Below are 17,931 nucleotides of genomic sequence, written 5' to 3' on the forward strand. Positions count from 1 at the left end.
ATGCCACTACCGTATGACCCAGCAATTGCATTCCTGGGCATTTATCCCAGAGAAATGAAGACTTCTGTTCACACAAAAACCTGTACGCAAGTGTTTATTGCAGCTCTATTCGTCATAGCCAAAAACTGGAAACAACTCAGATGTCCTTCAACAGGTGAATGGTTAAGCAAGCTGTGGGCATTCATACCATGGATTACTGCTCAGCAATAGAAAGGAGCGAACTGTTGATGCCCACAACCTGGATGAATCTCCAGATCATTATACTGAGTGAAAAAGCCAGTCACAAAGGTTACATAGTGTATGATTCAATTTGTATAATATTCTTGAGATGACAAAATTATAGAAATGGAGAGAGCACGTTAGTGGTTACCAGGGGCTGAGAGGATGGGAGACAGAGGGAATGTTTACAATGGAGCAAGATGAGGAATCCTCATGGTGATGGAAATGTTCTCCATCTTGACCATCAGTGTCAATACCGTGGTTGTGATACTATACTACAGTTTTATAAGATGTTACCATTAGGGGAAACTGGGTGGAGGGTACACAGGATGTCTCTGTATTATTTCTTACCATTGTCAATGTAAACTTTGAGATAACTGTGTAAATCTATAGTTATCTCAAAATTAAAAGCTTAATGTAAACAACAAAAAAAGAATATATCATCTTTCTATAGTTACCTGTATTCAGAAGGTCAGCCTAATCAGAGAAGGTTGTCCTGGACTTAGTTTTTCTCTCTCCCATGCTTCTGTGGTAGGATTTGATCATAGGCAGAGTCATCCCTTTTAGGAAATCAGTAAGAGGGAAATTACCCTCTTCCATTCTGAAAATAAGTATCAATGGAAGCCTTAGAGGAGAAATAAGGAAAGACGTCGTGTGTCATTCAAGGAACAAATGCAAATGGAAGAGGATAGTTATTTCCCCAGTCCCCACCTCTAAAAGCCTTCTGACTTGCAGGGGGTTGGGATTTGAAGCAGACTGTGTGATCGTTGTGTGTTTTGGCTCACCAGTCTCTATAGTATCCATTAGGGTAAGCTTCTGTCCAACCACCCAGCAAGATGCCCCCAGTGTGTGGATGAGTGTTTGATTCACCAAGCCCCACAGTTAGCTCTGATCATTGCTTTGTCTCTGACACAAACCTGAAGTTTAGGAGCTTATCAGAGGGAGAGAGAGAGCACCTGTATGATGAATGACAGGGTCATTTCTGTTGGTAGAGGAATTTATGGCATTGATTGTATGCCAGTGGATATTTGTTGGATAAATACATTGAATCATAATTTTCTGAGGACAGTGTTTTTCTCCTGGAACTTTTTATAATGTGGCTAAATTGGAAGTCATCTTTTGTTCCCCTTTCTCGTATTAAAGTAAGAGATTTATCCTTGGGACATTTTGCCAAGCAGAATGGACAGACAGCTTTAGCAGTTGGAAGAGCTCTCCATGTCTCTTCCTTCCTCTAAAGGCATGGTTGAAGGTGATCAGCACCATGGAAATCAAATCTCCTCTTTTGCTGGTGGAAGATTAAGTTCCTTCTGGATTGGGTACAATCATAATGATAACAATATTAATCGTTTTACTAATATCATTTATTGAGTACCTTGTATGTGCTACTGTGTTAGCTCTCTTGTATGTATAATTTTATTTAATTGTTATAATAACCTTGTGAGGAGGTATCATTGTGTCTCCATTCTTAGGTGAAGCAATCAAGGCTCAAGCAGCCTAAAAAACTTGCTTAGTTATAGGAAAAGTCATAGGAAAAAGTCATAGGAAAGTGGTTGGTGGCCTAATGGAAAAGCTCTAGTTTGAGGGTCAGACCCAGGTTTAAGTTCTGGTTCTTCCTCTTAATTCATCTTAGCTATGTGACCTTGGGTCAGCTTCTTAACTTCTTTGAGGTCATAGCATTGTACCTGGCATATAACAGCTATTATTATGTCAAATAATTATTTCTCAAGAAAAGAAGCAAGACGTTAAATGAGAGGGAATAGTTAGAACGTTCCTCACACTTTCCTGTTAACATCTCCTTTTCTTAGAAAATTAGCCTGTGAGTATAAAGAACTTAAAACATCTGGGCTATTTTCTTTGTGAACTTCCCAAGATCACCCAACTATTCACTGCCAAAGCTGGGATAATCCATCCTATTAGTTCCAATAAGATTTAGCTCATAAATATAATGCAGTTTGTTAAGGCTTAAGAGCTTTACTAGTCGAAGCCTCTAGTTTTGTGTCCTTGGGCAAGTAATTTCATTAATTTGAACCTCAATTTCCTCCTCTGTAAAATGGGGTTAATAATAGTATCTATCTCAAGGGTTATAATGAGAATTAAATGAGGTAATGCGTATGATAATAATGTACTTAGCCCAGTTCCTGGTATATATTAAGTGCCAAGTAAGTGTTATCTACCATAATTTTTTGTTATTTCTTTAAAACAAATTACCAGGATTAGTCTTCTGGACACACCGCTCCAAGTCAAGTCTGCTGTCTTACATCTTATTTATGCATATAATGTGGTATTCGTTTGTTTTCTTTCCTTTTTCCCCAAAAATGTTTTATAGTCAAGAGGAGTCTTAACAGTCAGTGGTATCTTAGACTTGGGGAAGTAGGTTGTGCAGGAACACATTCCTCCAGACCTGGCTTTTCCTAAACACTGACCAGAATATGTACACATCACAGGTAGGAATCTAAGACTCACCACTTTAGAAGGAAATCTCTTTTACTTACTATGAAAGGATTAAGAGAGGGAGAATTGAGAAGCTCAGGCCTTTTTGCCCTTGTTATTAATCTTGCAAATGTCCCAGGTCCCCTGCCTTTATTGAAGAAGGAATGGGCACGTTTGTTGCCTCCATTCTGAACCGAATCATGAGACTCCAGGCAATAACTGCCATTGAGGATGGCTAATTATGCTGTTTAATTTTATTTAAGGCCTTTGCAAGAATATTTGGATGACCTACCCTTTCTTATGTGATGGAGTCATTAGAATAACTTTTATATTGCAACGTGGTTTTCTCTTAAGTATGTTCCCGTTGTGCACAGATGAATTTGTAATGCAGAATGTCAGCATAGTCTATATTTAATTGTACCTGCTGTTCTCATTCATTAGAATGCAGTCCCCAAGAAATAACTAGATAGATATATTGTTTTTTTTTTTCTTTTCATAAGACAATTAAACATAATGAAAGAGCATTGCTGAAGATCCCAGGCACAGTGCTAGGAGAGGTTACTAGGAGTGGAGACCTGCTAATGTGCCCTCTGGCTCCTGGTAAACTGAGAGTGGCTTCCTGGTATTCACACAGTGTAATTGCTTTATAGGGGGAAAAAGTTGAAGAGAAGTTTATTTCTGCCTCCATTATCATCCCACAACAGCCACATGCCACATTTAAAAATGTTTCTGTAACAATCATACCATGCCTGTTTCTAAGAGCATTCAGTGAGACATGTAAAAGTTCAGAGCAAATTAAATGTTTAAATATGAAACAAAGACCAAAAGGAAGTAGAAGTTGGAGATACCAACAGCACCTGATGTGAATAGGTCACAACAAACAGGGAATCCTCAATTGGTATGGTTTTTCTTTTCTGGCAAAAGAAAGCATATAGCTGATACAAAAATCACAATTTTCTTTAGAACTGATCTTACCAGACACCGGGCACAGTGGCTCATGCCTGTAATCCCAACACTTTGGGAAGCCGAGGCAGTAGGATCATGAGGTCAGTAGTTTGAGACCAGCCTGGCCAATATGGAGAAACCCCATCTCTACTAAAAATACAAAAATTAGCGGGGCATGGTGGCAAGCACCTGTAGTTCCAGCTACTCAGGAGGCTGAGGAAGGAGAATCGCTTGCACCCGAGAGTCGGAGGTTGCAGTGAGGTGAGATTGTGCCACTGCACTCCAGCCTGGCAACTGAGTGACACTGCATCTCAAAAAAAAAAAAAAAAAAAAAAAGAACTAATCTTACAAGGAAATTACCGTTTGGGTCCCTATACAAAGCACATTAAGTAACTCCAACTGTAGTTTTGTGAAGGAGCTTTTATTTGTTTTGAACAGCCCCCTCGGCACCCAGCCAGATCCTAGCCAAGGGTAACCTCCCACCCTGACCCCTGATTGTGCTGGGGGCAGGGGCTGGGCAGTGGGCGGAGGAGCCCTTTTGTGAAGATGTTGGGAAAGCACATGCTCTTGAGGCTCTGGCCTTTATTAGCAAGCTTCTGCTTGATGCTGTTTATGTGGATTGTTTAATGGCTAATTGATGCAGAATGTGTAAAGATACAGTTTCCTGCGTGAGGCAGTTATGGGTGGCAACATGGGTTGGCTCAACATGATACCAATTTCCACAGTCAATTTGGCCAATTCAGTGGGGGAAAAAAATCAGTCCAGCCTGAAAATCAGAGCAGCTACTTGCGGTTATTGAGGCAACTGTGGTTGGTGGATCAAATTTTTCATGTTTGAATCAGTTGTTTTTACATTTTATAGACATAGCCTTACTCATTTTTTGAAATAATCTTAAATACACAAAAGTAACATTTTAAAATTAATATCTTTCTTTAAATATTTGTAATCGCGGTTTATCAGGCCTAGTACATATCAGTTCTAAGACGAAATAACCATTTTACCATTGATATATAGTATATGTAATTAACTGATCTTTCATACTTTGTTATAGGGTAAGAGAGTGACCACAGTGACCACAAAAGCACCTGCAGAAACTATGGATTATCAATTTATTTATTAGTAATTAGTCATGGTAATGAGAAACCAAGTTGTGTTTTGAGGTTGATTTTTTAAAACAGCTTTATTGATATATAATTTGCATGCCATAAAATTCATCTACTCAATTCAGTGATTTTTAGTAAGTTTATAAAGTTGTGCAACCATAACCATAATCCAGTTTTAGAACATTTTCATCACCCCAAAAAAGTGTCCTCATGCTCATTGGCAATCACTCCCTGCTCCTGTCCTCAGCCCCAGGGAACCACTGATTTACTTTCTGACTCTTACAGATTTGCCTTTTCTGGACATTTTATATAAGCAGAAACATACCACATGAAATCTTTGTGCCTGACTTCTTTCACTTAGCATGATGTTTTTGAGATGTGTCTGTATTATAGCATGTGTCTGTAGTTCATTCCTTTTTATTGTTGAATAGTATTCCATTGTATGGATATATCACATTTTGTCTGCTTATTTACTAGTAGAGGGATATTTGGCATTGTATCCACTTTGGGACGATTATGAATAATACTACTTTTCATACACAAGTCTTTATGTGGTTCTGTATTTTCATTTCTCTTGAGTAAATACCTAGGAGTGGAATTGGTATATTTCTTTAGATATTTGTAAATCATAGTTTATCAGGCCATCTAGCACATATCAGATTTGAGAAGAAATAATTATTTTACCATTGGTATATATTATATGATTAGTATAATGAACCAATGTGTCATACTTTGTTAAAGAGTGACCACATAGTGACTACAAAGGTCATATGATAGCTTTATGTTTAAGTTTTAAAGACACTTTGAGGCTGATTTTTATTTACCTAAAACCACCTACTATTATCCTTAGCATGACAGAAGGCTCTTTTAGTAAACTCTTCCATTCTTTCTGCTCACTGATATTTTTCTAATAATCTTCTAAGCATTTCAAGTTATTGGATGGAACTGCATCATAACCACCTATTACCTACTTGGGCTGTCACTGCTGCAACTCAAAGATTTATTGCATCATCGTTAAAAAGCCCAGCTTACTGTGAAATCTCACTGAAGGAGTGAGACAGTATTGTGACAGGAGACACATGTTGTGATTGGATAATGTTAACTCGTCTGTGATCCCAGCTGAACACACTTGCTACCCTAGAAGAAGCCTGCCTTCAGGTGGAGCTGGTGTAATGAAAGTTAACCTCATTTAGCATTTGGATATGAGCCAATGTATTAAATGATCCACATCCTGATTTCCTAGAGTGGAAGTCATCATTACTGATTCTACAAAGCAGTAGCTTTATAGTATATTTGGTACATTCAAGTTTACAAAATGTTTTTCCCATTCATTTGATTCATTCAACATTTCACTGACCTCTAGCTCTGTGCCAGCAGTGCTAAGCACACAGGCCCACTTCATTCTCTTAACAGCCTTGTCAATGTAGGAAGATCAGATATCAAGATATCAGATATCAGGATATCATATACAGGATATGGTGTACAAGATCAGGGATGATATCTGATCTTCCAACACTGGCAAGGTTGTCACTGAGAATTCAGGATTGTTAGGAGAATTAAGTGAAATTGTGTGCTCAACACTGAGCATGTGAGTGTTGTGAGTACACACACCCACACGTACATGTATGCTCAGAGAGGTTTAAATGATTCGTCCAGTCTCACAGTCAGTATGCAGTGGCACCTTCCAGGGCATCACTCTGCTTCCTTTAAGGGAATCTGACCCACAGGAATCTATTTTGATGCCTATAAAAGCCTACTGCATAAAATGACTAAATCTTTTAAAATGAAAAAAGGAGTATTGGATATTAAAAATGAGCCACTTTGCATTGTACCTTTATCTTACTATTTCCAAAATGATAGTCATCTCTTGGCCAAGATAGCTTAAACCTAAACCTTAAATTAGGAAGCACCTAAACTTGATATTTTTAATGCAAAAGAAGAATAAGTTAGTTTGCTTTTTCACTAAAGGTTTATGTGTTGCGGTAGAAGAAACTTATTTCTCTTTAGTGGTATGAAAAGGACCCATAATTCCAGGCTTCAACACACCTCATTTGTATTTTCTTTGAGAAAATGTCTCAGTTAAAATCAATGCCCTAGTATTCATTTGAGCTCCCTTGCCTTCCATAAAACTAATTGATAAACCCTAATAATTAATGGCCTGATTAAACCAAAATGACTTACATCTGCCCTGATGATTGCCATTTATAATCAGTCACTTTAATGACTCATCTTTTCTGTGCTTTGCTTACAGAAGAAAGGCTGTGATGTTTTTAAGTGAACTGAATGAAAAGCTGTATGCCTTCAATTGCTGTTTTCCATAACTTGATATTGCATTAAAATAAGCATAAATATAACTACCTCCTTAAAAGTAATCTTTCTGCCTAATCTGTTGTGCTGTTGTCTATGGCTTCGAGTGAAGCTGAAAAGAAACAAGAAAAAAAATCAAATCCTTTCAGTGTTTCTAGAGCTACTCTTTTTTTTAAGACAGAGTCTTGTTCTATTGCCACGATGGAGTGCAGTGGTGTGATCTCAGCTCACTGCAACCTCCGCCTCCTGGGTTCAAGCGATTCTCCTGCCTCAGCCCTCAGCCTCCCAAGTAGCTGGGACTACAGGCACACGCCACCACACCCAGCTAATTTTTTGTATTTTTAGTAAAGACAGGGTTTTGCCATGTTGGCCAGGCTCGTTTCGATCTCCTGACCTCATGTTCCACCCGCCTTGGCCTCCCAAAGTGCTGGGATTACAGGTGTGAGCCACTGCGCCTGGCCCCTGGAGCTATTCTTAAGAGCTGTAGGTTGGCTGGATGTGGTGGCTTACACCTGTAATCCCAGCACTTTGGGAGGCCAAGGCAGGCAGATCATGAGGTCAGGAGATCAAGACCATCCTGGCTAACATGGTGAAACCCCTTCTCTACTAAAAATACAAAAAATTAGCCGGGCATGGTGGCAGGTGCCTGTAGTCCCAGCTACTTGGGAGGCTGAGGTAGGAGAATGGCGTGAACCCAGGAGGCAGAGCTTGCAGTGAGGTGAGATCCCACCACTGCACTCCAGCCTGGGTGACAGAGCAAGACTCCATCTCAAAAAATTTAAAAAAAGAGTTGTAGGCTGGGTGCAGTCGCTCATGCCTATAATCCCAGCACTTTGGGAGGCTGAGGCAGGTGGATCACCTGAGGTCAGGAGTTCGAGACCAGCCTGGCCAACACGGCAAATCCCCATCTCTACTAAAAATAACAAAAACTAGCTGGGCATGGTGGAAGTCGCCTGTAATCCCAGCGACTCGGGAGGCTGAGGAAGGAGAATCGCTTGAACCCGGGAGGCGGAGGTTGCAGTGAGCTGAGATCGGGCCATTGCACTCCAGCCTGGGCAACAAGAGCGAAAACTCTGTCTCAAAAAAAAAAGTTGTAGAACTTGCATGTTTTAAATGAAACCTTGAAGTAATAAGTTCAGTGGCTATATACTAGGATTGTTGATACTTTGGATATAAGGTAGAATATTTGATGCAAGAGATAACAAAATTTAAATTAGGGGAGCTGTCCTTAACCCAACATTTAAAGGGATTCTATTTGCTTCAAATTCTGCCACATGAATTCAGATTTAACCTAGTTTAATAAAGTCCTAATATTATTTATATCTACATTACCTTAAAAAAGGATTCGAGGTGGTTTATGATATAAGGTCAATACAATGAACAAAAGACAAAAGCAAACATTTTAAAAGAAAGGGAGGCGGGGTGTGGTGGCTCATGCCTGTAGTCCCAGCACTTTGGGAGGCCGAGGCGGGTGGATCACCTGAGGTCAGGAGTTCGAGACCAGCTTGGCCAACATGGCGAAACCCCATCACTGCTAAAAGTACAAAAATTAACTGGGTGTGTTGGTGGGCACCTGTAATCCTAGCTACTCAGGAGGCTGAGGCAGGAGAAGCTTGAACCCGGGCATTGGAGGTGGCAGTGAGCCGAGATCGCGCCACTGCACTTTAGACTGGGTGACATGAGCAAGACTCTATCTCAAAAGCAAAACAAAACAAACAAACAAACAGATACTTCTACTTCTGCCCATGGAGTCACTGCTGTGGGATTTGCCCTCCACCAAAAATAATTAGGAAACTGGACAAAATAGTGAAACAGTTATCTTCAAACTTTAGACAACAGGCAATGTGAGACAGTGATCCCTGAGAGAACAGAAACAAATGAAGTAAGTCCTACAATCACCCAAGCTGTCTGCACAGAAACCCAAACAAAGCTCAAAGGTCTTACTGAGCTGAAAAGACAGAATTTGGAGTTCAAGGAGACCAAAATGGCTAGAATTCACAGAGCAGAGTCCTAGAAAGGCAGGAACATGCAGAGAAAGAGCTCTAGAAATTGCATAGGAGTTCCCTTGTGTCTGGCCTAACATCAGCCTCTACATTTATAGAGTGAAATCCTACAAAGCTAGACAACCAACTACTATTTAGAAAAGAAAATTTCTGGGGAACTATAAGCCAAACAGTTCCCAAAACTTATACAAAGTTGGGAATATTTTAAATTCTAATAATCCAGTATAGAGAGGCCTCATTAAACACATTGGAGAATTCAAGAAAGAGATTAGAAGGATTATGCTTTAGCAGTGGGGCTAAACTAGCCCTGTAGTAGTGGTTGTTCTCAACTCTCCTAAAATAAAAGGTCTAAAATCAGCCTCAAAATGATTCAGCTATCAGTGTTCAGCAGATATATTACTTGCCAGTATCAAGTCCAACACTCTGGATTACAATAAAATCCAGCATTCAGCGACACAAGATTCACAATGTTGACAATTCAAATAAAAAGTTGACAAGCAAAGAATTTTTCTTCTGATTATGGATGAAAGACTATAACTGGGAAAAAATCCATCTGTAGAAATAGATGCCCGCCTCCCACACACACACCAGAAATAATGTACTTTGCAGACAGGACTTTAGAATAGTTATTATAAAAACTATATATGCCCAAGGAATTCATAGGAAACATGAGCATAATGAGAGAAATGGAAGACAAACAAGTTGAACATTTATTTTTCAATTATGAAAAATATCTGAAATAAAAATTTCATTGATGGAATTAACTGAATTAGACACTACAGAAGAAATTGTGATATTGAGGTTAAAGATCTGGAAATTGTCCAAAATTACTCATTTCTACTACTAGAAAAAATATTTTTTTAAATGAGCACAACCTTAATGATCTTTGAGACACTATCAAGAAGTCTAAGATATATGTGTTAAGTGGAGTCTCAAAAGAAGAGGAAAGAGAAAAGGAAACAAAAAATAATTTGAAGAAATAATGGCTGAAAACTTTCCAAATTTGGTGAAGCCTGTAAGTCCACAGATCTAAGAACTCAATGAACCCTAACCAGGATGAACACAGAACCACACCAAAGCACATCAAAATAAAAATTTTGATAACCAGTGAGTAAAAAGAAAATCTTAAAAATATTCACAGAAAACAGAGCACATTAAGTAGAGAAACAAAGATAAGATTGACAGCCGACTTCATGTCACAAGCTATGCAAGCCAGAAGGTAATGGAAAGACATCTTTAAAATGTTGAAAGAAAGAAATTATTCCAGAATTCTGTGCCCAGCAAATACATTTTCCAAAAATAAACAGCTAAATAAAGACTTTTTCAGATGAATATGAGAGAATTCATTGCCAGTAGACCAGCATTACAAAAAAATGTTAAGCTATTTAGGATGAAGGAAACTGATGATGGATGGTTAGATCTACACAAAGGAATAAATAGTTTCACAAATCGTGGATAAATAAAAAGATGTTTTCTCACTTTTAAATGTCTTTAAAATATAATTATTTAAAGGAAAAATAAAGACATTATATTATGGAGCTTATAGTGTACATAGAAGAAAGATGTATGAAAATAAAAGATGAGAAGAAGAAAATGGAAATATATTATTGTAAGGTTTGTACATTATAAATGAAATACCCTAATATTACTTGAAGATAGACTGTAAGAAATTAAAGCAGCATATTGTAAATTCTAGAACAGCCATAAATAAATAAAGCTTCAAACAGATTGGCAAAATTCAACCCATGGGCAAAAATTGGGCCTTTGTCTGTTTTTACAAACACAATGGAATTGGAACACAGTCATGGCCGTTCATTTACATGTGGCCTATCATTGCATTTGCACTACATCAGCAGAATTTGAGTAGTTACAATAAAAAGCTTATAGCTCTCAAAGCCTGAGATATCTACTTACGACTCTTTACAGGAAAAGTTTGCCAACCTCTGGCTTAGAAGCAAATAGTAGAGATTAGTGGAATGCTAAGAACTAGCCCAGCTAACCCAAAAGAAAGCAGGAAAAGAAGAGAAAAAGGAACAAAGGACAGATGGGGCAAATAGATGGTAGAGTTGAACCCAGCCATATCAATAATTACGTTAAGTGTGAATGGTCTAAACAGTCCAATTAAAAGCACAAATGTCAAACTGTATAAAAGAGCAAGACACAACTGTACAGTGTTTGCAGGACACCTATTTCAATTATAATGACAGATATATCATCCAACAATAATCAGCAGATTGTTTAAAGAAAAATAATAACATGGCCAGGCGCGATGGCTCACACCTGTAATCCCAGCACTTTGGGAGGCCAAGGCAAGCAGATCACGTGAGTTCAGGAGTTCAAGACCAGCCTGGCCAACATGGTGAAACCCCCGTCTCACTAAAAATACAAAAACTAGCTGGGGGTGGTGGCAGGCACCTGTAATCCTGGCTACTCAGGAGGCTGAAGAGAGTCACTTGAACCCAGGAGGCAGAGGTTGCAGTGAGCCAAGATCACATCACTGCACTCCAGCCTGGGCAACAGAGTGAGACTGTGTCTCAAATAATAATAATAATAATAATAATAATAACATGTAGGGTTTATAATTTATGAGAAGAAGCAAAACTAATGTATAATGACAAAACCACTCAGTGATTTACCAAAGGCTGGGGGTCAGGGTAGAATTGACTGTAAAGTTTTTAAACTTTTACACCGCAAACTTTTTGAGATGAGTTTAAAAACTTTTTGAGGTGAGCTTAAAAACTTTAAAGTTTAAAGGTTTCTAAACCTGGGGGTAGGAGGGAGATGGTGAAAACAGAATGAACAAAGGTTTAATGATTTTTTTTGAGACAGTGATTAAAACAGTCCAGGTGGAATGCAAAGATTGGTTTGAGGATGACTGGATGTCTAGTACTTTAAAGTTTTTAAACTTTAAACACAGCAAACTTTTGAGGTGATGGAAATGTCCTATATCTTGATCATGGTGTGGTTGCATGGATGTAGACATTCATCAGACTCATCAAACTACATTCAAAATGGCTGCAGTAAAATTGATTTTTTTAAATGAGATTTATTTCAAAAAGTAAAGTGAAACGAGAAGAAATTTCTCTTCAGATATTCTCAACTTTTTAGAAGTTAAATCAGAGGGAAATGCAGTAAGTTATGTTGGTCTTTTAAATGCTGGCCTGAAAACCAGGCTGTATTGGATTGATTGGTTTCTGGTTCAATAAGTCTGGAGTAGAACACAAAAAGCTGTATTTTTTAAATATGCACAGCCAAGCTTAGGAGCTATTTATTTGCATAACTTTCATTGTCTTTATTAAAAGAAACATCCCTATTGTTCAGAAAGAAAACCCCACTTAGAATATACATAAACAACATTGTTATCCTAAAATCACATGAACAGTATTTTTGTTCAGAGAATATACCAAACTGCTTCTTTGTCTACATGCTCCTGGAGGCCAGAGACAGGGTCTTACTCATGTTTCTCTCCACAGCACCTAGTACCATATCTGGCACATGGTAAGGTGTCAGTAAATATTTGTGAGTGAGTACTTTTAAATGACTATGGATTCTTCTTAGAATGAAGTGTCATTTTGAAATGTATTCATTCTGAAGTGTAGTCCATTAAATGGGAAAAGATGGAGCTCCTTCTCAGGCCAAATTCATGCTCTTCTGGATCGGCATGTTAGTTCACCTGTTTAGTAGAGATACCATTTATTCACCATTTGCTCAACAAATATTGTTTCCTGTATGTACCAGACACCATTCTAGATGTGGTAGTGAACAAAACAGACCAAGTATGCATTCATGGAGCTTCCCTTGAAGAGGGGAGTACTGAGAATTAACAGATCTATGTGTAGAAATGGAGCGTGTTGATGGAGGTAAATGTTAAGAAGAACACTGAAGCAGAAGAAAAGGGAAAGGAAGTATCTGAGCTGGGGGGTATTGCTACTGCATACTAGGTGGTTAGGAAAGGCTTCCCCTAAAAAGATAAGAATCTAAAGCAAAGGAGAAAAATTCAGGCAAAAATCTAAAGCAAAGGAGCAAGCCAGGGACAATTTGTGGAAGCATAGTAGTATTCCAGGAACACAGAGCCACAGCGCAAGAGCATACCTGGCAGGTAGGCCAGTGAGCTGAAGCAGAGTGGGCATGGAAAAGAGTGGCAAGGTGAGAGTATGGGGCAGCTCACAAGGGCCTTGGGGACCTCTGGGAGGACTTTCCATTTTTGCACTGCGTTGGAAAGGCTTTGGAGGTTTTAGGCAAAGAAGTGACGTGGTCTGACTTAGGTTTTAAAGGGATCATTTTATCTGCTGTGTTGAACACAAACTATAATAGAGCAAGTGTAAAACTAGGGAAATCAGCTTAGTAGCATTGTTGAGGAAGGGGTGCATATAGTCTGGCAAAAATGTTTCCTTGTAAACATCACATTGGTTTTACAGTCCTACTTACTGGGCTTTGGAAATTATTTTCTTTGAGCTAGTATTTTACCGAAATACAGCTTTAATTGCCACAGTAGCAATAGAAATTATTTTCTAAATATAATGAAATACACAACTTTTTCTAGCTTCGTTGATTACCAGTTGATAATAGTAATACACTTAAAGAATGTTGGACAGTTTAAAAAGCAATTTTACATTCATTATCTCATCTAATCCTCACAGTTCTCTAATATTGACAAGGTAACTTATCTGCCTACAGAGTTGGAAACTAAAACATCACATGCCAAGGCCAAAGTCATGTGCCAAATTTGTGACAGGATCAAAAAGACTAAAACCCAGGTCATATGTCTCCTAGCCCAGATTCATTGACTTTGTTAAAGGGGGTTGTTAGGTTCAAATTATGTCTCAAGGTTGCTGGTAAAGGGGACATTTATATTAGCAAATTTAATGTATCATTTAAAAAGCTATCAACCAGTGAGCAAGATACTGTGCTCGGAAGGGATACATTTAAAGATATATAAAGTATACTCCTACCCTATGAACTTATTTCTTTGGGTGATGATACTGATAACAGCAAAAACATTAAGTAACTCTTAGTATAAAATGTCGTTAAAGCTGAGTGCAGTGGCAAACATCTGTAGTCCCTTTGACTCGGGAGGCTGAGGCAGAAGGATCACTTGAGCCCAAAAGTTTGAGGTCAGCCTGGGCAACATAGCAAGACCTTGTCTCTGAAATACATACATGCATACATACATTACATACATAAATCATATGCTTTGTCCCATACGTTACATACATAAATCATATGCTTTGTCCCAAACAAATGGTACAGACAGATGCTACAGAAATTCAAAGAAGATAGTGACTTTGATGGCCTGAGATGAAGGATGGGCAGGATTCAGATAGTTGGAAAATATGGAGGAAAGGTTTCTAAACCTGGGGGTGGGAAGGAGATAATGAAAACAGAATGAACAAAGCCTTAATGATGAGGTTTTTTTTTCTTTTGAGACAGTGATTAAAACAGTCTCATTGGAATGCAAAGATTGATTTGAGGATGACTGGATGTCTACTACTTTCACACATAAAGTACTTCTGAAAACCAGATTGAGGGGAGAATATGGAAAAGTCATACAGTAGGCTTACATATATGTTAAAAAGATGTTGGAAAGCTGGAAAAATGCAGTCAGGTTCTTATTTACACCTTGTCTTTTGGAATATAGTTTAGCAGTTTTGTTGTTTTATTATTTTGTCTTTCCATTGATCCACTTAAGTCAGATGTATCTGATTGAAACTAAAGATTTGCTGCTTTTAGCATACCTCTTAATTTCCAGGCAGCACCTTCTTCCAGGAGTTCAAAATATTTGTTCATTAACTGTCTCCATCTGATATGGTAGCTTAAGAATGGTTTAGGGCAAACTTTTCCAACCCATGCTCCACGGGCCACATGAGCCACAGGACGGCTTTGAGTAGTGCAGCCCAGCGCAAATTTGTAAACTTTGTTAAAACATTATGGAATTTTTGTGTGTGTGCCATTTTTTTTAAATCTCATCAGCTATCGTTAGTGTATTTTATATGTGGTCCAAGACAGTTCTTCCAATGTGGCCCAGGGAAGCCAAAAGATTGTACACCCCTAGTTTAGGACATCAATATGTAAAAGAACAAATTGTCCAAAAGAAAAATATTTAAAACTGAGGGCCCATGATAAGAACTAGATTTGAAAAATAAGACCAAACTATGTAGAATCTAACATTTGTTTCAGTTCAGCAACCATTTAAGTGTCTACTGTGGCTATGATGTGTTGTGCTAACTACTGGGGCACACTTGAAAGCACAACCCTGTTCTTAAGGAATTCATGTTCTGGTTGGTGGGGGGCATGTCAGAGAATACTTAACCTCCTCCTTAAGGAGACAAGTGATGTAGTGAAAGTGGTATGTTTAAGGTTTAATATGATGATGGTATAAGAATTATGTTGAAAAATTAGAGAAAACTAGATGCCAAGAGACCAGGGACTTGCTGGTAAAGGGGACATTTGTCTTAGCAATTTTTTTTTTTTGAGACAAGTCTCGCTCTGATACCCAGGCTACAGTGCAGTGGCACCATCTCAGCTCACTGCAACCTCCGTTTCCCAGGTTGAAGCAATTCTCCTCCCTCAGCCTCCCGAGTAGCTGAGATTACAGGTGTCCGCCACCACGCCCGGCTAATTTTTGTATTTTTAGTAGAGATGAGGTTTCGCCATGTTGGCCAGGCTGGTCTTGAACTCCTGACCCCCAGTGATCTGCCTGCCTCAGCCTCCCAAAGTGTTGGGATTACATGCGTGAGCCACTGCTCCCGGCCATGTATTAGTAAATTTAATGTATCATATAAAAAGCCATTAATCAGTGAGCAAGATACTGTGCTTGGAAGGGATACATTTAAAGATGTATAAAGTATGCTCCTACCCTGTGAACTTATTTATTTCTTGGGGCGATGATACCGATAAAAAGAGCTTACACCTGCCTGTGCATACCAACTTGAATTCATAGAGCCTCCCAATAGAGGTTATAGTGTGTGGTATCTGAAGGGCTTGCTACAGAGACAGGCTCTACAGTTCACCCCTCATCACTGAAACAGAATCATCAACCACAATGTGTACTTGTGGTTTCCATTCTTTATTCACTCATCCATTCAACAAATGTTTATCGAGCACTTGAATTATATCTAGCACTCTTTCAGGGGCTGGGAGTACAGTAGTCAAGAAAAGAGACAAAGTCCTTGCCTTCATGGAATTTACATTCAAATGTCAGTTATCAGGCTAACTGAGGCTGATAATATTTAGCAGGCTAAATGAGCTAATGTATAAGAAAATGCCAAGCACATTGCCTGTCACATAAGTATGATTCAGTAATAGTTACTGTGTGTGAACTTGAAATTTGAATTAAGTATCTACTCTTGGCAAGATACTTTGTTGTGATACCCTTTTGCCGGATGGAAGGTCAGAAGAAGATTAACCCATTTACAGTTTTTAAAAAAATGTTACACCAAAAAATTGAGTCTCCTGTTCAATGTCAGTGTAGTTGAGATTATATGCTGTTTTAAATATAACCAGTTGTCTCTGCTGGACTACACTTTTGCCATAAAAGACGCATTGAAGCAGATGTTGCTCTATACCATCAAAAGTGGTATGCTCTTGTCCTCCTTGGATGGCTTTTTTGGGCTCCCTGAATTCCTGAAAAGGCTCATTATTGTCACTGACGATGCTTCACAGAAATCCTTTGTGTCATTACTTAGCGACTGACTGCTTTGGTGAAATCTATGTCAATTCTTTTGTTAACTATAACAGCCGCCAAAAATAATGTAAGGGAAGAGAAGGATAAATGAAACAAAGACTAATAAGCACATGCATGTACACATATATATACACATCTTTTAGATAAATTTCTAAGTATTATCTGAAGTAGCATTTGCCTTGTAAAACATGTGAAATAGCAGTACTACATTCATTTCCTCATCGGTTTCATTCAAATATGACCTGTTACCCGTAGCATATGAATGATTTTTCCTTGTTGCCTCCCTTTGGCATTACTATTACTTAGATAGGAGGACTAGCTTGATAATTACACATATAGAGCAAAACTCATCCTTTTTGTGCAAATTGTTTGCAAGAAGATTACATTTTCTTATCTACCTACTTTTCCTGAAAAACTAGGGATAGGATGATGGGTGTATTTACTGTTGTTGTAAGCCAAGGTTTGATTTCACTTTCACTTAAAATAAACTCTTTCTTCTGTAGAAACCAGAAATCGTTGAACATGGAGGAGTTAAGACCTTACATTTTACCTTCAGTTAAAAAAAAAAATGCTTTTCATTAAATTTGTGATTTGAATTTCGGATTGAGCTGATGATGTCATTTCTGCAACTTGGTGTGGTGTGCATGTGTGCTTTTAAAGAACAAACGCTGTAGATATATGGAATTAGTTACATGGCCTTTTCTGGTCCCTTTTTAGACGTGAAGCCCTCCAATATGCTAGTAAACACAAGAGGACAGGTTAAGCTGTGTGATTTTGGAGTTAGCACTCAGGTATGTCTCTTTTCCTCCCAGTGTACTCTTTTCTCTGCAACAACCCCTTTATATTTTCATTCTGTTCTCTGGATTGAAAAATCACCTAGCTGCCAGACAAACAGAAACTCTGCATCTTTTCCTCGTCTGGGAGTGTGTTATTCATTTTTAATCTCTGAGCGAGTTTCCTTCATCAGAATATGATTGTTCATTGTTTAATGACAGTAAAAACTGCTGATATTGTAATTACTACTTACGAATAGCAAACTTCATTGATATGCAGCTTTGATATGAAAGCGTTTTGGCCAGACAAAAGGGAGGGCAGAGTGGGAGCTGTGCCTGGGGAGCCCAACTGGCCCACAATAAAAATTAATATTGGGAGCAACAATGGTGGAGGGCCATTACAATGTGCAGCACAAATTTTAATTAATTTCCATTTTGGACCTCCCCTGAGAAACCCAGTGATAGTG

General features: G+C 38.4%; 1 protein-coding gene across 6 annotated transcripts in view; it reads left to right on the forward strand.

The window, feature by feature from the left end:
• MAP2K5 (mitogen-activated protein kinase kinase 5) overlaps nucleotides 1–17,931 on the forward strand; it is a 264,622-nt gene that overhangs the window by 131,664 nt on the left and 115,027 nt on the right. For all 6 annotated transcript variants that reach the window (XM_055362709.2, XM_004056378.5, XM_004056379.5 and 3 more), the window contains one exon: nucleotides 17,409–17,482. In XM_055362709.2, the coding sequence (XP_055218684.1) occupies nucleotides 17,409–17,482 (74 nt within the window). The remainder of the gene's footprint in view (nucleotides 1–17,408; nucleotides 17,483–17,931) is intronic.

This window comes from Gorilla gorilla, chromosome 16 (genome assembly GCF_029281585.2).
Source record: "Gorilla gorilla gorilla isolate KB3781 chromosome 16, NHGRI_mGorGor1-v2.1_pri, whole genome shotgun sequence".
In the NCBI taxonomy this organism is placed as follows: Eukaryota; Metazoa; Chordata; class Mammalia; order Primates; family Hominidae; genus Gorilla; species Gorilla gorilla.